Source organism: Oryctolagus cuniculus, chromosome 13 (assembly GCF_051225735.1).
Source record: "Oryctolagus cuniculus isolate XC-2025 breed Fujian yellow rabbit chromosome 13, ASM5122573v1, whole genome shotgun sequence".
NCBI classification, from domain to species: Eukaryota; Metazoa; Chordata; class Mammalia; order Lagomorpha; family Leporidae; genus Oryctolagus; species Oryctolagus cuniculus.
Genome location: NC_142879.1, coordinates 13,776,053 through 13,800,994, shown reverse-complemented (window position 1 = coordinate 13,800,994; position 24,942 = coordinate 13,776,053). Strand labels below are relative to the sequence as shown.

The 24,942-nt window shown below is 39.8% G+C and overlaps 1 protein-coding gene across 18 annotated transcripts in view; it reads left to right on the top strand.

The window, feature by feature from the left end:
• Positions 1 to 24,725, top strand: part of DENND1B (DENN domain containing 1B) — a 303,159-nt gene extending 278,434 nt beyond the window's left edge. For 15 of the 18 annotated variants that reach the window (XM_070055061.2, XM_051820442.3, XM_051820446.3 and 12 more), the window contains 3 exons: positions 16,531 to 16,607; positions 17,520 to 17,736; positions 18,460 to 24,725. In XM_070055061.2, the coding sequence (XP_069911162.2) occupies positions 16,531 to 16,607; positions 17,520 to 17,736; positions 18,460 to 18,975 (810 nt within the window). In that variant the 3' untranslated portion in view covers positions 18,976 to 24,725. The remainder of the gene's footprint in view (positions 1 to 16,530; positions 16,608 to 17,519; positions 17,737 to 18,459) is intronic. The other 3 variants (XM_070055062.2, XM_089312037.1, XM_089312032.1) reach the window with 1 other exon arrangement.
• Positions 24,726 to 24,942: the final 217 nt, after the last annotated feature.

Sequence of the window (24,942 nt, the reverse complement as noted above, 5' to 3'; positions counted from 1 at the left end):
TAGAATTTTCTAATAGTAAGATCTTTAAATAAATCTATGATCCTGTTCCATTTTTAATAGTATTATCATTTCTTGGCTGAAGCTAGTAATTATATTGTGCATGTGTGTGTGTGCCTTCATGAGACACATGCACACCTACACACATATACCAGTGAACAAGCTCGAGCGCTTAGCTGTATTACCAGTCAACATTAACAGATGGATGGCCCTAAGCAAGGCAAAGTCACTGCAACAAATCTAGTGAAAGTGGAGGGTTGAAGCTTTTTGTTGTTAAGCCCTATTAAAATCCTGGCTCACATATCACTTTTAACTATTTCATGTCTAGAACAAATGGTGATTCACTCAGATTTTCAAGCTATCCAGTTAATTATGTAAAAGCAATTTGAGAAAATATGAATGGAAGGTTATTTTTCATTTGTCTGTGATGTGTGACTGTTGACATATACTCACACTTGGCATGTAGTCAAGACTTTAACCCAAACACAGTGTGTACAAATAGAAATATGTTTAATGGTCATAATTTCTACTAATAAGAGAAACTGGTGGATACTTACTCTATTATTTCATGTAACCATACACAGACTAATAGTTTGAGATATGAGTTGTTACCTTTGCAGTGTACTAATAAGAAAGATGGTTACATTATAAAATATCTGTGTTTCCATTTGTATTCATTATTGAAGGTGATATGCACACTTAAAAATGAAACTGCTGTCTTGAAGGTCTTTATGTATTTTATAGTTTATACATCATTCTAATGCATCTGTGGTATATGATACAATAGCTTGACTCTCATTTTAAAGTTGATATTTTCATCCCTTAAAAATATGCCCAAAACATAAATACACTTTTTTAGAATGCAAAGATTTGTAAGTAACATTTCAAACTATTATTTAGTTGTATAAGTACCTAATGAAATTTCAGTAGGTTAACAACTTTTTAAAAGTATGACCACTCATTTTTTTAAAATGCTTCAAATGGAATTTTCTTTGAAACTTATAAGAAAAGATAAAAATGTACAATATCCTAAATTACTTAGTTCTTAAATATAATAAAAAATGGGATATCCACACCAACAAGGTTATGGTTCATGCAACATATTTATGACAAACTTTCCTTAATAGGAATTTGGCAGACTCCAGGAGTAAAATGAATGTAATTAAAGACAGTGATTTTTTTGCTGAGATGATAGAATAGATTTCAGGAAATGGTATACTGGTTAGGATCTTTGGGAAAAATGTAATCCATTGAGTAACTTTGATTTATTAGGAAAAAAAGGCATAGTCCCTGTTTGCTGAGGGAAGCGGCCATGTGTTTCTGACCAAGAAAAAAGTGATTGTAAATCACAAGGTGAGAAAGATAATTGTGACCTGAAATGGGAGTGATAGAAATAGAAATAGATAATTGTAAAGAATGCTGAATTATTTTGTCAAGTAAGCCTTACAAAACAAGACAAATACATTTAATCAAAACATTACAAGAAACAATATTTTAATTTTATAATTTTAGCACTTTGTTAAATTTTGTTCTTTGTTGAGGACACTGTTGTTACCAAGTATTAAAATATTGGATTAAAGTAATAAAATCTGTTAGAAAGTTTGAAATGATAAAACTCTTTAAAATAAGTTAAGTGAATGTGTGTCCATTAGCAACTGCCCATTAAAAATACTGCCTAAATGAAAACACATTTTAGCAGTGACCATCCCATGGTCATTCTTTCACATAGTTGTTTAGTCAAATTGATAGTAATGCCAGTAATTCAAAAAATTGGTATTTTGATTCTACTTTGAAAAATATGGGCACTATATTACCAACTTGAAAAAATCATTTTCTATGTTACTTCTCTGTTGAAATACTGTTAATTTCCAAGATGTCAAATTTGTTTGTAGTTAAGTCTGTTTGCAAAAAAATTGTCAGTTATGGATTGCAATGCTGCCCTCTAGTGGCCATTTTCAGTACTTTCCTTAACAGAAGATAGCCAACACAAAATTAAAGCACCTTTGTGGTAGCTTTTCTAGTAACACAATAGAATACATTGAGACATTATATTGTCATAAAATTGTCCAAGGATGTTATTAAAGGAATAATTCAAAACCAATTCCTTTTAGGAACTGGCTGAGACTTCATTTTGAAAATGGTTAACTGTTGAACAATAATACTTAGTATATTAAAATACATATTGGAAGATCTTATTTATATATATTTTGAGACATTTTAAAATTGTCATGTCCCTTTCTAGTGTTATAATTTTACGTATTCAAATTTGTGTCACAAATGGCCATGTCATCTTGAAACCAAGACAAATCCAGCATCACCACCCTGGACTTCACAGTAGTCATCACGTCACTTATATTCTTCCTCCTGTGTCCTGCCCAGTAAAAGAATTTTTATACTAAAAATGGGTGCTTTTGAAACATTTATTTAGTTTTTAAGAGCTCTTACAAATTAAAAAAGGGAACAGGAAACATCCCCTGTATACAGTTAAATGGGCCTCATAGTATACAGAAATGATGATTTTCTCTGGTTTCGTGTATACAACTGCTGTTAAAGTTTGTTAGAGATCAATGCTAATGCAGATGAATGGGAAAACCAGTCTTGTCTTTGTGGAGTAATTGTTGCTGCCCATTATTGTCCTTCAAGAGAGAGAAATTGCCAGAAGTGTCAATAGATGGATAACTACAGGAATATAATAGAATCACGTTATAATTGGAACTGCATTGCTACCAGTTGCCAATTGTTATATTTCCAAATACAACAGAAAATACTTAGCATAGTGCATAAGTATCCTAACTTAGCTTCTACGCTCATGCCTATTACAAAACAGGACTACCGTGTTTGCAGCCTTCTCTGAAAATTCTTCATGGTTTTTCTGACATTCCGGTGTGATACTAGTCATTTTGCACAAGACTGTTCCCTTGCTGCCTTTATCAGTGTCTTTGACATTTGTTACCAAAACTTTAGCAAATGAATATTATTTGGTTCTGAGACCAAAATATAATTGTAGTTTCTATTAAGAATCTTGCCACATTTAACACGTAATCATTTTAATCATTACACACACAACACACACACATTCACACACCACGCACACACACATACATTTCTCTCCATTATATGTTCATACATCTGAGAAGTAAAATGGAGCTATAGTTATTAATCAGATAGTTTTAATCCTTAGTTGTATGCTTTTGGAAAAGATAATTTATCAAAATTATTGGCTACCTGGTTCTGTTAATGCTGACTATTAAATTATTTATATCAACTAGAAAAATCATCTTAATGTTAGTTCAAGGATTCACATTCTCTGGTTTCATTGAAAATACAGTGGACTTGAAAAGTTTCAAGGAACTTTTTTTTAAAGATTTATTTATTTACTTGAAAGAGTTACACAGAGAGAGAGGAAAGGCAGAGAGAGAGAGAGAGAGAGAGAGAGAGGGAGAGAGAGAGGTATCTTCCATCCAACGGTTCACTCTCCAATTGGCCACAATGACCGGAACTGTGCTGATCCAACGCCAGGAGCTTCTTCTGGGTCTCTCACATGGGTGCAGGGGCCCAAGGACTTGGACCATCTTCTACTGCTTTCCCAGGCCATAGCAGAGAGGTGGATGGGAAGAGGAGCAGCAGGGTCTCGAACCAGCGCCCATATGGGATGCTGGCACTTCAGACCAGGGTGTTAACCCACTGTGCCACAGAACCGGCCCCTCAGGGAACTTTTTTAAATGTTTACATAGAAACTCTGCCAACAAATATGTGAAATTGTAAATAACTTGCCATCTATCAGAGTTACAGGTTTATTTTTGCTCTGAGAATACTATGTAACAGTCTTATGAAACTCCTTGTATCTACCTCAATCAGTAATCTCTTGGTTCTGAAAAATTAATGCGAAACCTTTGGTGAAATTTACATTTCAGAATATTAAAGACCAGAAAAATAATTGGGTGACATATTTTAGATAATATAATGGATATGATCACTTGACTTGAGTATTCCTTAAAAGTTGGTTTACAAGTGTTAACAGTTCACAGCTGTGTTGCATCAAACACAGGCAAATGGTAATATCTCTTTCCACCTGTTACTAGCTTCAGCGGGAGACAGTCTTAGAATGCCTGAGAGAGTGCTGCTGTTGGGTGGGGTTTTCTATAGTGTCTGATCAACAACCGAGAATTTGAATTCTTCTGGGGATGATTTTGATGCAGTATTTTACCAATAAATTCCTAATTTATCCTTAGTGAAAAGACTCTAAAATGGTCAGCTCCAATTTCTTTTTTTGTGTTTTTTTTTTTCTGAAGCTTATTTATTTGAAAGTGTTACAGAGAAAGGGAGAAACAGATACAAACACACTTACACACACACACACACACACACACAGAGAGAGAGAGAGAGAGAGAGAGAGAGAGAGAATGAGAATGAGAATCTTTCATCCACTGTTTCATTCGTCTGATGGCCACAATGGCCAGGGCTGGGCAAGCAGAAGTCAGGAGCCAGAAGCTTCCTCAGGGTTTCCCATGTGGGTGGCAAGGGCCCAAGTACCTGGGTCATCTTCCACTGCTTTTCCCTAGGTCATTAGCAAGGAGCTGAATCAGAAGTGGATCAGCCAGAACTCAAACCAGCGCCCATATGGGATACCGGTGTTGCAGGCAGTGGCTTTACCCACTACAACACAGCACAGGCCCCAGCTCTGATTTCTGAGGTTCTGTCTCTAAACTCTAGTGAGGGAATTTCTATAAAGTCTATAACAGACCCCAGCCAAATTAAAAAAACTTCCACTGTTGCAGTTAGTGGCACCAGATGGTCGAGTTGGACACCCCATAATAGAGAGTTCACCTGAGTCAATTCAACACCAACTCTCTGGACACCGACTGTGTGGTAGTTCTGTCCATCTGCGGTTTTCAGGATCACTTATCTCCTCTTAGGGAAGAACCATTGTTTACAATCAAGACTTTTCCTTCAGTGACCTTTTTAAATTAACTTTCCCCTTTGACTACTTGACCCTCACACTCCTTACTAAATAGAGAAACCCTGGGGCTGTTAATGTAAACAGACCTTGAGGGGCTCTTGCTCTGCCACTTGAGTGGTTTGTGAACTTGAGCAATTTTCTTATTCTCTTTAGCCTTCAGATCTGTAAGATGATAATAGTTAAGTCTTCCTCCGTAGAGTTATGGAGGAGATTAGAGCTGGTGTAGTTATAAGAATTTTTCTTCTAACACCCATTAGAAGTTTCATATATGTTGGGTGATGTTGCTTCCATTCTATCAACGGCCATAACAAGCTGTCACACAGAACTAATAAGTGCCAGCCACATACTGGAAACCGAAGCAAGTGGGCTGGGTGATGGATTCCTCTGTTCTTGGATGCTTTGTTCTGTTTTTTATTTGTTGATTTTTTTTCTTTGTTCCATTTTTCCTGCCCTCTTTTCTCTTTGTGTTTCATTTGGATAAACTTTATTTGGCCTGTCTTGAAGTTCAGTGGTTCTTTCCTCATCTGGTGATGAGCCCATCACAAGAATTCCTCGTCGTTTATATCATTGCTAAAAAATGATTTTGTCTAGAATAGATGCCCTCTCTGCTTTACCCCATCCATTCAAGTATGCGTGTCCCTCCCTTTTCCCCTGATCTTTTTCATGTCTGATAATTCTTAACTGAATGTGGGAGCCTCCTATGTAGAAAATTTCAGTAGTGTTTCCCCCAGAAATGGGCGAGACTGTTCTTACATTAACATTTTAGTGTAAGGGACTGAGCCAAGCAGAGGTCTGTCTGGATTTGGACTTTGTTGTTTCTGTCATTATCTGCAGTCGGCTGCTATTACCTTGTGCTTGGAGTGGAGGTACCAGAAGGTTTGCTCAGTGTTGCTCTCACCCTGCTCTAGTGGAAGTCCCTGTGCACTTGTGCCGTATACTCATGGGGGGAGGGTCTCTCCCATGTTTTCTACCCTCCACAGCAGTGAAACTCAGCTGCTCATTGACCTTAGCCTGAAGGATTTTCTGTGCCCTGGTCCATCTAGCTCCTGTGCCTTCCCCTCTCCACCTGGCTCTTTGTTATATCTGTGACTGGTCTGGTGTTGGGCGAGGATAACCTGCCCCTGCCCAGCACTGGTAGAGCTCCATTTCCTCTCCGTGTTGGATGCTGTGCTTGAGAGTTTCTTGTCCCTTCCCAGAGCAGAGAGAGCTGATGCTTCCATCAGTCTGGGAATGAATTTGTTGCCAATTTCAGGCTTTTGTTTCACTGAAATGAATTTTCTAGAAAAGTACTTGAAGCTTCCTGCTTGTCCCTGCGCAGTAGCCTGTACCTTCTGCAGACCTGAACAATCAAGGGGAGCTCCGTTCAGTCTCTGTCCCCAGTCTTTTTCATGAGCACTGGGTGATAACATTGCCTGACTTAGCAGGTACATTAGAGGAATTTATATGTGGCAGAGAGCATGTGAGGTCATACCCATCTTGTCTTTGTGACTCTTGGCTGTTCCAGACCGACATGCTAGCCCACACATGGCCTTTAAGGCTTTATTAAAGTTTCAGTAGATTTCTTCGTACCTGCTCACACAGCAGCTGCCTCTTTCCTGTGCTTTGCCAAGGGTGAAATCGATCCTGTCTCTCTCTCCCCTTGGAGGCCTTGTAATGTATGCAATTCCGTTCACTTGGTTGCCTTGCAGCTCAGCTGTGTGATAGGGTCAAGAACAATTAAGATTTTTGAAGGACTAGCCAGCTTTTTTTTTTTTATTATTGTTAAGGTGAGAGTAATATTCTCTAGCAATTCTCTGCATTTTAAATGGAAGTGGATTAGAAACAAGAGCAATAAAGGATATGATTCTTGATCTCAAGGACTTGGTAAGATAGGGGTGGACTTTGAATGAAATACTGTGTTTCTAAAGGGGCGTGCACAGGTGACAGCTAAGTGGCAGAGAGTGGAGTGAGTGAAGATGAAAAAGAAAATGGGAGCATTGGAACAAGGGTCGCTGGCTGAGTCGGGCCACTTGGAAGTCTTCCCTGCTGATTCGGTCTCACATAGCATGCTCCTGCTCAAGAATATGACTTTCATGCTTCTATGAAATCTTGTTTTCTTTAGCCAAGGGATAAGAGCCCCCATCAGCCGACATCCTCAGATTTCGCCGCATACCTACCTTGCTAATCCTTCCAGTTTCCTCCTTTGACTTGTTTTCAGTGTATTTGTGTTCCTTTCTTGTCCCCGTCACGCTGACACTTCCTCTGCCTAGAACATTGGCTCTCGTGTCCTTCTGCAGCTGCCACCTGCCCCGAGATGCGGCTCACTTGCCAGTGCTAGGAAGTCTCTCTCGGATGTTTGGTTCTCATGCGTCTCTGGGGAGTTCTGCATCTACCACAGCTGTGGTGATGAGCATTGCCATCCGCGTGGTCAGAACACGCGGGTTAGTCTCAGCTGTGTCACTGCTAGTCGCCTCAACTAGCCAGGGCACTGCACTGTGCTAAGCCCTTGGCTCCCTGACATGTAAAGTAGGGAAGATGTTCGCTAAAGTTTGCTTTAGGGTTTAAATGAAGTAAAGTTGAGTCTATGAAATACGGATCCCTCAGGGATTTATCACTTAGCCCTGTGTTTCAGTTACCACCCCCACAATTAAAACACCTGTGTTTTTAAAGCTCATTTCAAATTTTACATCTCTGAGATGTGTCATTGTAATGCTGTATAATTCTGCTGTTATTTCATGCATGTATTTTCGTGTGAGCCTGCAAAATGCGTAAGGCCAAGGGTTTACTGTAGACTTGAGTAAGAAAGTGAACACTTCTGGATTTCAGATGCCTTAACTCTAAAATGGGTGCACAGATTGTACCTACTTTCAAAAAATTCATAGGTGCAAACATCTTCATTTTATGATTTCCAAAATCCTGTATTTTCTCACTCATCTGCCCCTATCCCTTATCCTCCACCCCACCCATAACCTCCTAAGAATTTAAACTCATCCAGTGTTTTGCCTTCGTAGTATTTCTCTGCCATCTGCTGATGAGAATGGTAACTGCAAGCTGACCCGGCTCCCTGGTGCATCAGGGGAGTACTGTTCACCATCCACTGTCTGATAAACACGGCCTGGAAGCCTCAGTAGCATGAAGGATGCATTTATCTTGCTTGTTGTGGCTAAGTCAGCTTAATTCATGAGGTCTCTGCAAACATTAAGTTCTATGGTTTTGTAACACAGTCCTTCTATCTCTGTCACTTTCTGGTTCTTATATTTTTTGTTTTATGTAAAACACTTTTACCTATTGTTTTTTCTCAGCCTATTTATTAATTCAGTAATACTAAGTAATAGCTATAGTGGCAGCTTCTCCACTAGGATATCTTTGATGAATTTCATTCCATGTTAATGACCTTCTTTTTCATTAATTTGGTATTTTTTTCACTCTTAGCACTTTTCCCCACTTTTAAGAAGAGTGTTTACTTCATGAATTTTCACACATGCTAGATGTGTACTCACATTTTTACACACCTAAATTTCATTATACAATTGTTCGCATTTGAGAACCTAGTAGGAATCTGGTTGAGGACATGTGACATCCAGTTCCTCATGTCATTTTTAATTCTTTATATCAAAGTGATATAAAAGTTTACTTACTTTGTTTTCTTATGATACGTTTTACATCCAAATATGTCCCCTGTTTTGTGTAATACCAGCTCCCAAGAGCATTGCTCATTTTCACAGCCTCTGCATTAGCTTGTGGGATGTTGTGGCTTAGCAGACCTGTGCGCTTCAGAAACTTTGCACATCCTTGTTTCACCTATATTGCTTATGGCTTGTGGTCACATTTCTGTATTGTTAAAAATGTTAGTGTGCTGACTGGACCTACTTTTCCATTATTGGTGGTGTTATAATTGACTTTAATTATCATTGGTTTGATGTAATTATTTGACATTAATTGTGATTAATCATTTATATAAGTTTTCCTGTATGATCAAAAAAGTTGAGTCAGTTACATTCACACAGTGGGGAATAAGAGGCTTTCATCTGTACCTGCATTAATATGTACAATAGTAGTTCAGTATTTTCACTCCATTTTTGAAATGTTTTGAGAAGGAGGAGCATCTTTTTCATTTCTTTTGTATGCCTCACATCATGAAAGACAGTCGCATGCATACAGTAGGTACTCAGTGCATATTTGTAGACTGAAGAAATACTAAAAGAACTGAAAGTACAGAGAGATAGATCTGAGATGTGGCTGCTGCCTTATTTCAGGGGGTGAACAGAACAGCTTCAGTGGGTCCTCAGAGGCACTTGTTGATTAAAGGGCTGTCTGTTGGCCTTCATTATTTGAACTTGCAGGTCTTGGGTCTATTGCCTGCCTGCCTTCCCCCTACCAAGTTCTTATCTCACATTTCCCTGCTAGATTTCTCATCTCCTCAACCTCTCGGTAAACCCCCATGAATTTTAATTTATCCAGCCTTTTGCCTTCTTAGTATATATCTGCCATCTAGTGATCAAAAGGGCAATTGCAAGTCTTAATGGGTCCGTGTATAGACTCCCATGCACCAACAGACACAAGTTCTAATCCACAGTGCACCAGTAGTTGTCTTCCCTTCCCTTTTATTTGTCCTAATTGTCTCACCATGGAACCACTGCACATATTGTTATATATTCTCATCACATATTAACAGCATCTTTCAAAGCTAAACTCAGACGACTTTTAGGGAAAGAACTTTCCTTAATCTCTCAAACTAGGTCGAATTTCTGTTAAGTGCTTTTATAACAGCTTAGTAAAAGTTAATGTCAGTCCTAACTTTTGTGCTTGTTTGTAAGAATATTTAATTTAATTCATGACTCCTTTGCTAGAATATAATGTCCATGAGGGCATGGAACCCTGCTCTTGGTCATCACTGTATCCTAGCATATGGCCTAGTGCCTGTTACACAGTTGGCATTTCCTTAACTCCTGATGAGCAAACATGATTCTCTCTGTGCCTTGTGTCAATTTGTTGGTATATTTTCTTTAAATTTTATATTTTCTTATCAATTAGTTCACTCAGTGTTCAATAGAAACTACCTGCTACAGTATGCAGATATTCATTTATTCAGAAAACATTAACTGGCTACTCAGAAGAATAATTCTACATGAAAGAGTAAAATTGTGAGTCATGCTTTATTTAGCTCATTGATTAGTAAAGGAACATGTAAGATGGTTCAAGACAATCCAAAGAATAGACACACAGGCAGGCACAAATACGGAAAAGGCAACAGATACACCACTGATGTGTATCTGTCTCATAGTAACTACATCTCTGCTAGACCAAATTTCCTTGCATCTCAGTGGACAAGAAGTATTTGAATTAACTAGAAATCCTCCATAAAATCTGATTCTACAGAGCTCTAATGAAATCATGAATGGTACAGAAAGTCCTGGGGAAAAAGTTCCCAATTGCACCCACTATTTCCCTGAAAGGAGTGAAAGGAAGTATTTCTCTTCTGGGTCTTTTAGAATTTTCTTTATATTCTTCCCACTTGTGATCAGAATTATCTCAAAGGTTATTCTTGGTCACAAAAAGAAGGCTGTTCTCATTAGATTCAGTCTGATTATTTATGTTGGAAAAACAAAAAAGATAACTGAACACACAAGCCTTCTTGAATTTATTTGTAAATCTAGAGCCATGCAGCCTCTGAACAGGTAGGGCCACAGAATTTACTTCTGGAGGTCTTCATAAGAAATATTGGACTAGAATTATAAGTATATGCATAAATACAACAATTATAAGTATATTCATAAATACAACCTTCGTTCTGTACGAGTGCTTGTCTTAACCACTCCAAATCAGTCCTTGGCTGTAGTGTCCAGTTATACCCTGGCAAGATAAAGACTGAAAGATGAACAGTGCTGTGTGGGATAACTCCACAGGACCTTTCAGACAACATTCACAGTGATAGGACACCCCATAAGCATTGTGCTGCTTTCAGAGTCTCTTAAAATTGTTCTGGAACTGCTGGGGACAACACAGTATACTACATTCTAAACGCATTAGAGATAAATTAGCAAGGAAATGTCTTCAAGTGCCTCCTGTACGGTACGAGGTAGACCTCGTGATGGTGGTTCATAGAGGTGTTCCTGGAATGCATGGGGGGGACATGTGAATGGATTGGTGACTGAGGGTGCGTTTCCTGAAAGAGGAACTCCTGTGCCAAGGTGTGAAGGATGACTAGAAAGAGAGAAGGAGCCTGGGAGGGAGAAGTTCTGGAAACAGATCAGCATATGAGTGGAAAAGAGGCAGAAGATGTAACTGATCAGCATATGAGTGGAACAGAGGCAGGAGACACGAGAACCACAGAACCATGAGATGGTTTGGGGTTGTTGGGGCCAACTTCCGTGTGGCAGGTGAAGTCTCCAGAGAGGTTGCCTTAGCCAGATTCCTCCTAGCAAAGGTAAATTGTAAGGAGCCATTGAAGGATTTATTTCAATAGGGGTCTATCACGAGAAGGTTTGCATTTGAGATTAATCTGTAGGCTGTTTAGAGACCAGCATTTCACAAGGAAGGTTAATAGAGGCTCAGATATGGGGTAGTCTGTTACTGCACATTATTAAATGAAGAAAGGTATGTATGATGGACAGGCAGTGGAGACGGTAACAAGGATAAACAGAAGAGCCTTTCAGGTTGAGGAACCATGGTGTGCAAAGGTCCTGTGGTGGGATGAATCAGGGCAGATAGAAGGGCCTGAATAAAGGTCATGGGTAGAACGCATGGCACACAATGAGGAGGGGCAGATATTGGGCTTGCAGGACCTGATGGATGAATTGCTTCTCGGCCTTTTGGCTAAGATCGAGTGTAGTACAGGACCTGATGGATGAAGGACAACAGAATGCCATTTATCCTTTTTCCTTCCTTCAACAAATATTCATTGAGAACTTACTGAAAGCTGTACTATCCACTCCCCAAGAGTAACACAGCAGCTACGTCTCATTTTTCTCTGAATAGTTAGCATCTCTTTAATCTACACACACCACTAAGCTCCTCTTATATCCACACTACTGCCTTCCCGGCTGGGAAGGCATACAGCAGGTCACAAAGGGCACAAGGAGTAGGAAATGCAGACCCCACTCTGGAGAGCTCTGCAGGTAGTGGTGCTGGCAGACACGTTCTCCTGGGGTCAGCCAGGTACACGGCACACAGGACAGCACATCAGGAACAGAGCAAGTTGACAGATGTTATATCTGCGCTAGATGCTGAAGAATACAAACAGAATTTTTCCAGAAAAAGAAGAGAAAGGAACTTATGATAAAGGGTACCTTATGTACAGTGGAGTGACAGAAATTCTGTGTGGGAATAAGCAGTTGTTTGATGTGGCTTAAATGGCAGCTGGCAGCCACTTGGGCAGGGAGAGGTACAAGAAGTCAAAGCAAAAGGATAATTCACTATGATGAAGTGGGATTCATCTAGGGATGCAAGGATAGTTCAACATACACAATGAATAATTGTGGTATAGCACATCAACAGAATGAAGGACCCAAATCGTGATCATCTCAGTAGATGCACAAAAGCCATTATAAAATTCATCATCCCCCATGATAAAAACTTGACCAAACTATGTATCAAAGGAACACACTTTAACATAATAAGACTGTATAGTAAGGCAACCACTAACATCACATCAAATGGGAAAAAACTAAAGGCTTTCTCTTTATCCTCTGGAACAAGACAAGGCTACCCACTTTCACCATTTTGATTCAACATACTACTGGAAGTTCTACCTAGAGCAACAGGGCAAGAAAATGAAGTTAAATGGCATCCAGACTGGAAAGGAGGAGGTCAACTTGTCACTGTTGCAGATGACATGGTTTTATGTATGGAAAATCTCAAAGACTCCACCAAAAAGCCTTTAGAACTAATAAACAAATTCAGCAAAGTTGCTATGTAAAAAGAGTCAAAGTGTTGTTATGCACTAAAAGTAAATCATCTGGAAAAGAAATCAAGAAAGCAATCCCATTCCCAATAGCTAAAAAGAAACAAAATATCTGGGAATAATTTTAACCAAAGAGATGAAAGATCTCTACGATGAAAACTGTAAATCTTTGATGAAAGAAATTGAAGAGGACACAAAGGAAGGGAAAGACATTCTGTGTTTATGGATTGGAATAATCCATATTGTTAAAATATGCATACCATTCCAAGGGATTTTTTTGAAAATATTCTACTTGCAGATATAAATTTTAACAGTAATAAGTGTACAATGGAGATTTTCCAAGGATCAAAAGCATTTTTATCATAATATATGATCTAGAACCCCTGACATAACCACCAAGATCGTAGATGGTGGCTCAAGTACTTGAGTCCCTGCAAACACATAGGAGACCCTGATTGAGTTCCAAGCTTCTGACTTCAGCTTGGCCCAGCCCTGACTGCTGGGTGCATCGGGGGAGTGAACTAGCAGGTAGAAGAACTCCCTGTCTCTGTCTCTGTTTCTCTCTCCCCACCCCACCCCACCCCCCTGGATTTTCAGATTTACAAACTTGGCGACAACTGTAGACTAACTTTTGGGCGAGAAAATGAATAAGGTGGGGGTGGGGAGATTTGTAACAGAACAAAACAGAGAATGACATCAGCTCTCTTTTCTGGTCCTATTTTGGTTAAGGTTGTGACTTTGGGCAACTTATAAAGCCTCTCTTGAGTTTACCTCCAGATTTCTTGTGGGGTTCATTAGACTCTGAGCTGCCAAATGTCAGGGGGTTGACTCTGTATTCCTAGAACCTAGCCCTGGTCAACAGCACTTCGATAAGTCCCCTACAGATTTAAATGTTGTCATGCATTGATTGGCTCATCTTTTGAAATTAGATGTTAAATTGTAATGATGTTAACAAATAGCAACATAAATTCTTAACTCCTTAACAGTCTTGTCTGGTTTTTGTTTTGCTTCATTTTTAAGCAAAGACATTAAATACAAGATCCACTAACTGGCATAATGCTAAGCACACTCAGCATTCAGTGTAATGATAATGACCTGTCCTTAGAATAAAGGATTGTAATGTAATTTGTGAGTTTTGGAGGAAGGAGGTGGAATATATTCTTCCCAAAGAAATGATGGTGTGAGTGGTGTTTCCCTCCCCCTACCCCAGGTCATTTTGCAAATTTTTATTTAACTCATGTCCTTTAAACTTACAGTAAAGTGCTGCTGCAGTTGTAGATCCCAAGTACATTTCTTATCACTGCACTGTGGGGCGCTTACTGCACATCCCCTGTGGGGGACAAGGACATTTCCCTGCACTCCTTCCTTGCTGCCGCTCAAGAGCAGTGGCATTAAGAGGCTGGAGGAGGGATCACTCCTATAGGTTCTAGAAATTTCTTTATGACTGCAGCAAAAGAAGACAGTTATCTAGACTGGGAGATCTGAATCCCAAGACTTCACAGGCATGCTTGAAGTGTCCAAATTCAAGTTTGCTGCTGCCCCCTCAAAAGAGTGGTTTGCAGCCAGACTCCGGCCTGTAAGTTCCCACAGAGTGGAGCCAGCATTCTTAGAACGAATGCCTCATTCCAGGTCTGATGCAGGAAATGTGCAGATGAATTGAAAAGACATAATAAATGCCAAAAGCAAGATGCCTACTGAAGAGTTCCTAAGGTCGTGTCAAGGATGTGGGAGTCACTTTGGGAGGGTTGCCACCAATCAATGACAGAGTCATTAAAAATAGATTATAAACATATGCAGAAGTAAAGAGACGCTTATGAAAATCCCCAAATACGTTTCATGTCGCTTCAACACTTGTAAACATTGGTCAATCTTATTTTGGTTCCAATTTCACCTGTGCTCCCTCCCTACCATTGGATTCTTTGATTGAGTCACACCAAACATGTACAAATAATGCTTTAAAAAAAAAAAAAAAAACCCTCCTGGCTTAGCTTTGGAGATTTTAGGTCACAACCTCTTAACTCTGAAAAGAATCAAAGGTTCATCCTGCGCCTCTATTCACACCGCATTTCAGGAAAGCCAAATGGTTAATAACATTCCTCAAACCCACAGAATGCCAGCAGATAGATACAGAAGGAATGCTATCAGAAAAGTCCCTAAGGAAATCATGGCTTTAGCCAGTGGTTATCATAGGATGCTAAAACTATCCTGAGACATTGATAAGGAAATTTGTAATGAATGGATCTGCCAACTGCACCTGAAGCTAATAGCCAATCCTAGTACCAACAAAAATGAGCTATCTAATCATTATGTACCTACTGATGGATGTAGTAAAAGAGCATGTGTCAACACCTGTGGCATATTCTTGCCAAAAACTAAGGAGGGGCTGATGCTGTGGCACAACGGGTTAATGTCCTGGCCTGAAGCGCCAGCATCCTACATGGGCACCGATTCTAGTCCCAGCTGCTCCACTTCCGATCCAGCTCTCTGCTATGGTCTGGGAAAGCAGTAGAAGGCCCAAGTCCTTGGGCCCCTGCACCCGTGTGAGAGACCTGGAAGAAGCTCCTGGCTCCTGTCTTTGGATCGGCACATCTCCAGCCATTGCGGCCAACTGGGGAGTGAACCATCGGATGGAAGACTCTCTCTCTCTCTCTCTCTCTCTCTCTCTCTCTGTCTCTCTTTCTCTCTTTCTCTCTTTCTCTCTCTCAGCCTCTCCTCTCTCTGTGTAACTCTGACTTTAAAATAAGTAGATAAATCTTAAAAAAAAAAAAAAAAAACTAAGGAAAAGCGAACATAAGTTGAGTCTAACTAAGCCTCCAGGTGAAGCTGCCAGTTTATAGGAAATGAGGATAGAACACCGCGCTAAAGGCACTGCCGGTCTAAGGGAGTGGGAAGGTGGAACCCACAGTTTTCCCAGCGAGAAGTGAAAGACATCAACCACAGATCAACCTTTTTGGGATTTGGATACAAACAAATGATTTAAAACATTTTGAGGAAAATATTAATATGGCCTGAGTAATTTAAGATTACCAAACAACTGTTAATTTGCTAGGTATGATCATGATATTAATGTTGTGTTTAAAAAAATCCTTGTTAAAAATACATAATGAAGTACTTCCAGGTGAAATGATAGGTTGTCTAGGACTGGGGTGCTGTTCGAAGTGTCACTCCCAGATCCAGCAGCACTGACTTCATCCAAGACCTTGTTAGGAATGCAGAAATTCAGGCCCAAAGCCCAGAACCAGAAACTGCATTTTTACATGACTCTGATTCATATGCATTTTAAGGTGAGGAAAGCACTGTTCTAAAATGCTTGGGTGGGATGAGAGAGTGGGTTGGGACCAAAGCAATAGTTGTTCAAAGTAAGCGATAGGGCCCGCCATGGGGGTGCTTGATGATAAAGCAAGTATCCCTAAATCAGGGACTGAGAGCTTGTGGCTGCCCTGTGCATATGCAAATTCATTTATTAATTATCATTTATTGATTGAATTAATTTATTCCAGTAAATGTTGAGAGAAACATCGCCTGATGCCCTGCTTGTCTTCCTGTCCCAGTCTGTCAGATTCCTGGATAACATGCAGAAACGCCGAGTGCATGTTTCTTTTAAACGTGTCCCTTAGGAAATCACCTTGTTCTTTGCTGAAGACACTGACTTCAGAGTACAGTCCAATTCACTGCCAGTTTCTCCCTCCAGGCTCACTTAGAACGGCCCCTCAAGAGCCTGGATGGTGCTCTCTGTGATGCTGAGGATGACATTGAGAGAGCCAGCAAGTAAGTAGTGACTGCCGCGTCCTGCGAAGGGTGTGACCCAAGGGCGGAGCTGGGAGCTGCAGAGTGGTCTCCAGCAACACGCACGCCGCACGCAGGAGCTCGGGTGCTGCTTGCTTGCCTGCGGTATGCGGGAAAAGGCCCAGTGCTGCTCAGAATCCTCGGGGGATGCTCCTTGGACAGGGAAGCCAGACAGCGCAGAGGTGCCTTCTTCCCGAAAGGCCGCGTATCAGACAGGATCCCTGGGGCGGTGGTAAAGGAGTGACAGGAGCCGCCCAAGTTAGGCTGTCACCCTCATGCTGAAAAGCGCAGGGTGCCATCAGGAAGGATGAGCAGCCACAGCTGAAACACACTGGATCTGGGAGGAGCCCAGGGTACTATCAGAAGGGGAAAATTTATTACAAAGTATCAAACATCAACTGTAGAAATAATAGTATAAGTCAAAAGTTTGGCAGTTTCAAGATATATGAATATATAAAAAAAAATACATTCCTTTTTCTCCATTAAGTCTACCAGAAAAAGGAATATGTACTCCTCTCTAAAAGTAAGTGAATAAAGGAAAGGAACGCCATATAAAAACACTGAAAGTGAATGTGGGCTACAGCAAACTTTCCGAGTGTGCAGTCTCATAGTTCCAAGGCCAAGTTCCCAAGTCCCACAGAATTAGACTGGAGGAAAGGCCCTGCTGCTTCTTCCAGGTGATGCGATGCCATAAGCTAATTGTATGTTTAGAATCCCAAGTATGTGGATTAGCACAGCATCGGTGTGCAGAGGTCTTGCCTACAAGCCAATTGTCGACTTTCTTGTTGCTGCACGGAAATACTGTTTGGATTTTAAAACACTCTCATTGGTTGAAGGGGATTGGTGAGAGGCTGCTGGTTACACACCTGCTACTACGTGTCTGTTTTCCTCCAGGTTATCTTCTGAAGATGGCGAAGAGGCTCCTGCTTATTTTTATGAAAGCGACGACTCTGCTGACATGAGAGAAAAGATTCCTTACTCAGGGGAAATGGACTTACTAGGCGAGATCCTTGATACTTTGAGCACTCACAGTTCAGATCAAGGAAAGCTGGCAGCCGCCAAGAGCTTGGATTTCTTTAAATCAATGGATGATATTGATTACAAACCTACTGTGAGTAGACCTCTCAGTTTCTGCAATTAAATAAAGACAGTCTTGCCATTGCGGTGATCACCTGATCTTACAATCTTAGTTAGTAGAAGCACTTAACCTCTAAACAGGTGTCAAAACCACAAAATACGGTAACAGGTAATCACTAAGAATTGTTACTAGTAATGCAAGTCCAGCCTTTCCCCTTCACTTTATCCTGTTCTAGTGGTTATTGTCAGTAATTGGAAATCTTCTGTCATGCAATATTTTCTTTTCTTTTTTTTTTTGCAATATTTTCTTATGAACTAATTTTATAGGTGTTTTCTCAGATTTTTAAAATCCAAAATGTTCCCATTTTCCCCTTTATTTTCTGGGTTTTCAAGAAATTGAATAACTGTATCCATTCAAATTTTTTTTTCATTCTGTTATTTCAAAAATGAACAATGTTTTAGACAAATTGTTCTGAATACTTTAAACACACAGTGAAAGTATGATTGGTGGCAACCATGGTATGATTGCAGGAGACTGCAGAACTTTGCATGAATTTTAGGATTTCGTTTGCCCATGCCATTGCATTCCTGTCAACCTTGCCATTTGGGGATGTTAAATTCACTGTCAATGCTGGAGTCCCTCTGGGAGGAGCTTCAGGTTGCCAGCCTTGAACGATATTAACGTTGATTTCAACATAGAAAGCCGAATGCTTTCATTTTGTTAGAAATTTTCTGAATTTCCTGTTTCTTCTCTCAGAATAAATCCAACGCTCCCAGTGAGAACAACCTGTCCCTCCTGTGTGGGGGTTCTGGTGATCAAGCAGGCTGGCATCTGGGACAGGACGACAGCGCCCTCCATGGCAAGCAGCTGCCTCCCTCCCCGCGGAAGCGGGTCTCCTCCAGCGGTCTGGCAGAGTCTCTGTTCATCCTGAAAGAGGAGAATGCGCACAGCGTGAGTGGCCCTGCCACGGCGGGGAAGCCAGCGGCCACGTCAGGCTCGGATCCCCAGCCAGCTCTGCCTGATGTTTCCCAAACTGATCAGGGAAGAACAGAGAAGGAAACACTACCCCAGATTTCCGATGATCCACTTGCACCCAGCATTGGGCGACGTCCATCTACTTTTGTTCCTTGGGAGAAAGAAGGAAAAGAAGCCAAAGAGACTTCGGAAGAAAGTGGACTGCTCCACGAAGTCGTGTCCTTATGTCACATGACGTCTGACATCCAACAGGGCTCACGCACTTCAGAGGAAAATACAAGTGGAAACCAAGCTTAAATCACCAATCAAGGGTCAGTCGTTTGCATCTAAGCTTCTTCTACGTAGGTGTTTGGGGATTCCATGTAATCTGTAGAGTAAGCAGAATTATTTGTAGGAATGGCAACTCTTACTATTTAATTTTGTGTGTGTGTGTGTGTTCGGAACATGTATTCCCCCACTTACTCATCTCATGGATACGTGTTATCCATTAATTTTTAAGTGTAAAGCAAATTCTTCTACTGTGCTATGAAATCAGGTACTAGTTTGTGTGTTTGTTGAAACTATGTATTGAACATATGATTTCCCAGCATTTGGTGCTTAATGCCAGTCATTTTATTTAAACTAAGTATGCATATATAACCCTTATGCATAACCAGTGGCTACTGTATTGTACTAATCTGGTTGGGCATGAACTGATCAAAACTAGCCTGAAGCTGATGAAACTGTTAGCCCACTAATTGCCTTAATCATAAAGCTATATTGAGCATACTTAAATAACTTATGAAATTACATGTGAAGTTTGAAAGATGAGTTATTAATGTTCTAAAGAGCAATAATGCCTTTTTCTATTCATGGAATCAAGGTCAAAATTCATTTTGCAAGGTTGAAAAGCTCTCCTATGGAAATATTTAATTTGCTTACATTAGGACTCTGCAGCCATGTTTTCCAAAAAGTATAAAGGTATAAACTTACCTGTCACTCAGTGAAATGTATGAAGTGCTGAATTACAATGTGAAGTTAATGACTTCTGTTTACAAATGAGACACTTAGGAAAGGTTCACAGTCTCTCTTTTAGCCTTTGTAAGTAGGGGTCCGGGCCCACCTCTAAAAAGCCAATGCGACATAAACTCTCCAGATAAGAAAGTTCACGTCTTGTCTCTTAACTGATAATTGTTTGCCAAAATGCTTCATGTCATTATCCCCAATGTAATTTTTTAAATAATTCGCTTTGTATTTTAGAAGTTCTTAGATTTATGGAAGAAAAAGAAAAAGCCCACAAGGTAGTGCTGAGGTCCCAGAGCCGCCCCTCCTTGCAGCGGCTGCTCTCTCACCAGCTTCTCGCCTTCCTTTTGCTCATTTGCCTCCATTGCTGAACCAACACAGGTGAACCGCACATCACTGAGCTTTCATTAGGTGTCCCCCGATGCCGTGTTCTGCTCCTGGATCTCCTCCTGGGCAGCACATTCCATGAAGTCGTCACATAGACTCAGCCCTCTTGGCTTTGGCAATGTCCCAGACGTCCATTCCTTGTTTCCTTGATGACCATGACAGTTTTGAGGAGTGCTGGTCAGCTGTATCTGTGGGGTACCTCTCTCTTAGAATCTGTCTGATATTTTTCTCAAGATTAGACTGAGATTATACTTTTGAAGTAGGAAGATCAGAGAAGTGCAGTGCCATTTCTATCACCTCATGTCTGGGGTGCGCTCTGCCTAAGTGATCTGTGAGTGTTGGTGTTGACGTTGGCCACTGACCGAGGTGGTGTTCATCAGGTTCCCCTGTTATCCAGTCACTCTTCCCCTCTGCATCGCCTGATGGAGCCTGGGTAAGGAACCGCTCTGAGCAGGCAGCCCACGTGTCAGAAGCAGGCAGCGTGCCTCCCCTCCGTCAGGGCAGAGGGGTGTCTGTGTGAATGGAGTGGAATTCTGTATGAGATTTTGTGTTTTCTCCCTGAAATTCACTATTAAGCTTCAGAATTCCTCGGGAAGGAATTAAGATTGCTTCATGATAGGCTACATTGCCAGGTGTAGTAAGGAAAAGAAACCCTAGTGATGTTATGATTGGTGTGTTATGGTTAGTCTGTTATATGTATGCCAGTGTATCTGCTCTGTCCATCCACATTCATGAATATTTTAAAAATATTATATTTAGAGAAAGGGTGTTTGAGAAACTACTCAAGAACCCCAGTAAGATTGTACCACTAAAATGTTTACTCAAAGAATATGAGTTAAAGTCCTGGAAGGGGGTTTGTTGAAAACATTACTTAAAAATATCTGTTCAAGTCAGTCTTTTAAAAAAATTGGCATAATTTTTAAAAACTACATTCTGAAATCTAAACAAACATGTTTTATTTGGGACAATGATTTATTTGTGATTATAAAGGAAGAGAAACACTAGTTTCCTTTTAAGGATGGCTTTTGTGTATACTTGGGGGAAAAATGTTTAATCTTTATTTTTAAACACAGAAGTAAGATTCAAGGTTCTTGTCAAAGTTTGCCTTTATCTGCTCATTTCAAAATTCCAATTTGCTTAACCAAAGTATATAATTTACAGTTTTAAGTGAGAAGGGAAAAAGGTTAGTGGTTGTTAATCTGCTTGGCAAATATTCTTTCATAATTTGTGAACAGAATGTAAAACAACATTTAATCTGAGGTTTGAAATGAACCGTTTCTTCTCTCTTCACAACTCATAGTCTCAGGAATGAGATATTCAAGAGTTTAGCATTGACCAGACTTGGGATTTAGTCCATTAAATGCCTAATAGACACATGGCCTCAGAAATCTAAGTTCTTTTGCTATTTTTTAATCACCTCATAAGATGTTTGGTTGTGATACTATTTTGGTTTAAGAATATGTAGCCACTCACAACCTAATTGTCTCATGGTATTTTAGAGCAATTTGTGCCTTACTTTAACATGCAGATTCAACTATTTTATTCTACATTAAAAACAAAAGCCCTGTGTATTATTCTTGAAAAAAATCCAGAAGACTAGTAGCATATATTAGTATTTAAAGCATTAAACCTTTGAGTATTTGAAGTCTGCTCATAAACTGAATTTCACAGTATCATGGTGGAGAATGCAGTAGAGTTAGGGTAAGTCCTGAAACAAGCAAGCAAAAGTGTTAATCTTATTTTCTACCATGCCCATATTTTCTGTTGAAACTAAGCTAAATATTTATAAGCTGTCCTACTGTTAGAAGTTATCTTACAAAGAAGCAATACCTGTTCTATAGCGGAATTGTCGGACCACTAAGACTTCCTTTGGTACATAGTATTTTCTGCAACTCATGATTCTTGAACTCGCCAGCGTTTGTCCTTCTGCCCCCAGGTTTTGTACCCATTGTAGTTGAGGGAATAGAGAAGTAGAGGGTGAGTGAGGGGCTTTGGGTTCCATAAGTGAAAATGTGGCTGAGGTAGTATATGTTGATGGTTACCTGCTTTAGCATATCGTAGAAAGGCACCAAAATATAACGTGACTTTCCCTGATTAAACAATAACCCATTCACAGAATATTTATTTACTTCTTGTAAAGTCATCTTGAAGGTAGCGTAACTGAGGATGTGGGAAAATAAAATAACTGCTACAGTCCCTACTTTGAAGGAATCAATGAAGAGGAAAAGGAATTGCAAGTCTCTATTAAAGTAATAATAACAACAATAATGATGGCAATAATGATGAGGTACTTGGCTTCAAGTTATTAGCCCAAGATTCTAACACCAAAAAAAAAAAAAAAAGATGTTTATAAACTGCTTAATTTGGAGTATGCTCTCTAAGTGGAGAACTGTAGTACCATATCTAATTGTATTAACTTCTCAATAATCATGCTAAGTATAAGAATGCTGCTACGATCGATATCCGCCTTCAGGGGACAGACTCAGAGGACCTCGTGGGAGCTGGGTGTCCTTGCTTCTCTGATTCCTTGTTCCATGACCGGGCTGCGCAGGGCCCTCTGTGCAAGGAGTCTTGCTCCTTGGCAGTCCTTAGGCCACATAGCTCCATTTAGGCATCACCAAAGGTGTGGATCAGACTCCAGTGTTTAATATTTTCATCTTGAAACATTCTTTTCACCCTTTTCAAATGCATGACAGTACTGTTATGAGAATTCTGTGGTACTATCCTAATGCTGGGACCCAGGAATGCTACTGAATCTGCTGTTTTCTTAAATAAGGTGAAGAAGTAGGCTCCTGACCAAGAGGAGAAAGCTGTGAATATTCCCACAGTCAGACCTTCACTCTCTATTTCTGCCTTCAGGAAAAGATTGATTATTTTCAGGAATAAATTTTCTAGTGTGAATTCCATTTTGCTGGACGTGAAAGACTCTGAATCTGAGAAGACATTTGCAAATCAGAACATAAAATTAGAAATGTGAAATGAATTTTCCAATCACATTTTTCCACGAAGCACTTCTTAATGTGGGAAGTAATTTTTACCAACCCTGTGTCAGTACTAACATCATCCCTGTGTCAAGCCCAGGAACATTGTTAGTGTTTGTTTCTTAGCCCTTCTTTAAGAGGCGGAATGATTTTGAACAAATCAGTTAATATTATGATTTGGCCTAGAAATAGGGAATTGTGTACATTTAGACAGGAACATCTTTTATTTTGAAAATAATAGGATTTTGTGCAATATTTTTTCTAGTATAATTTAGTTTGGGTGGATTTGCACATCTGCTTCTCTGGCAGATGCCTTAAGGTCATGTTTTTCAGTATTTGTGTAAAACTGTATGTAGCAACATTCTGTTTGATTGTAGGAAAGAAAATGTATTCTTTATATTGTTACCAGAAGAAATGTTTTTATTTAAAATAATTATGGATATTGCATCATGGTATCATAACTAATTGCCTCAGCAACAGTAAATATGCAATAAGAAAATCCTGTACCTTAGATTAGTGTTGACAATACTGTTACCTTAAAAGACGTGTATGGTACAAAGTGCTGACTCTACACCTGTACATTTAACAAATGCACAGTTCTGCACCACATCAATCCATATGGCATTTGTATGATGATGACCACATATGTTGATTGTACTATCCTTTGTGATGAATCTTTGCTAAGATTTATAAAGGGCATTGCCAATACTTTTTAACTGTCTGTAAATTAAGTTAATTTTTGTATGATGTACAGTTTGTTTAACCTTAGAGCTTCTATAGATTTATACTTTTTATTATACTTGAATGAGGCAGAAAGCACTGTGGAAAATCTGTAGTTCTGGATGCAAATATACCAAAAAAATAAAACAAGGTACTGAACAGTAATGTTAATGGAATGCTTTATATGCAGAAGACTATGTTTTTTTCAAGCCGCTTTCGTTAAATGAAGTAACTGAAAATATGCAATCTTTTTTTATCTTAAAAGGTTGCAGAGTCAGAAATGCTTACCTCTTTGATACGATGAAGCTGTCCCTTCATCACTGTGCTATCTCAGTTCTCAGATGAGAGCTTTATTGAGATCCATGAACGAATCCACTCTTGGGTTAGCCATTCAATGTTTAGGACAGGACAGGTTTAGAACACTGTGCATGATAAATGCACCCCATGCTTCACGTCACCACCCTTCAGACAGTGTAACTTCCACAGAGTATTTTGAGAGCCATTTAGTCATCATTCACCAAACCTAGATTTCTCAAATCTGGTATGATTTAGTCCTTATAGTTGTGCCTCCAACAGCAACCACTGAGCTGCATGAGTTCTACAACTTAGAATGCATAAAGCCCATGAGGAGTTCAACAGTGAACTTTCCAAACCTTATTTATTTTGTTGTAGGTGAAGAGCTGTGTCAAAGGACTGAAAATCTTGAGCTTTTTGCTTGACATGGTAACAGCTGTCTGTGGCACCCCATCCAGCATTGAGATTTGCTTCATTGTTCTTGCATCCTTGAGGCTACAGTATCAATTATCTCCAAAGTTGACTACTATGGGGAAGACATTGTATATAAAAGTATTGCTTTGAGAATTTTTAAGATATGCAAAAAATAAACTTTGGATGAATTCTACATGACCATAAAGTACCCGACAATGCACTTACAAAATAAAAGTGGTCACGATCAAATCTCACGTGGTGCTGACTCTTCTTTGGTAACTGGCCAGGTCTTGCAGCGTCCCAAGAACTGCCAGGAGGAACCTACTCCCCCCATCTCTTGGCTTTGTAACTGCGCAGCAGGAATAGAGGACTAGATGCCTCTGACACATTCTGACAGATACTATTTCTTTTGTGTATAGTTAACTGAATGTATTAGGCTGTGAATTCCTAGGAGAACAGATAAGTA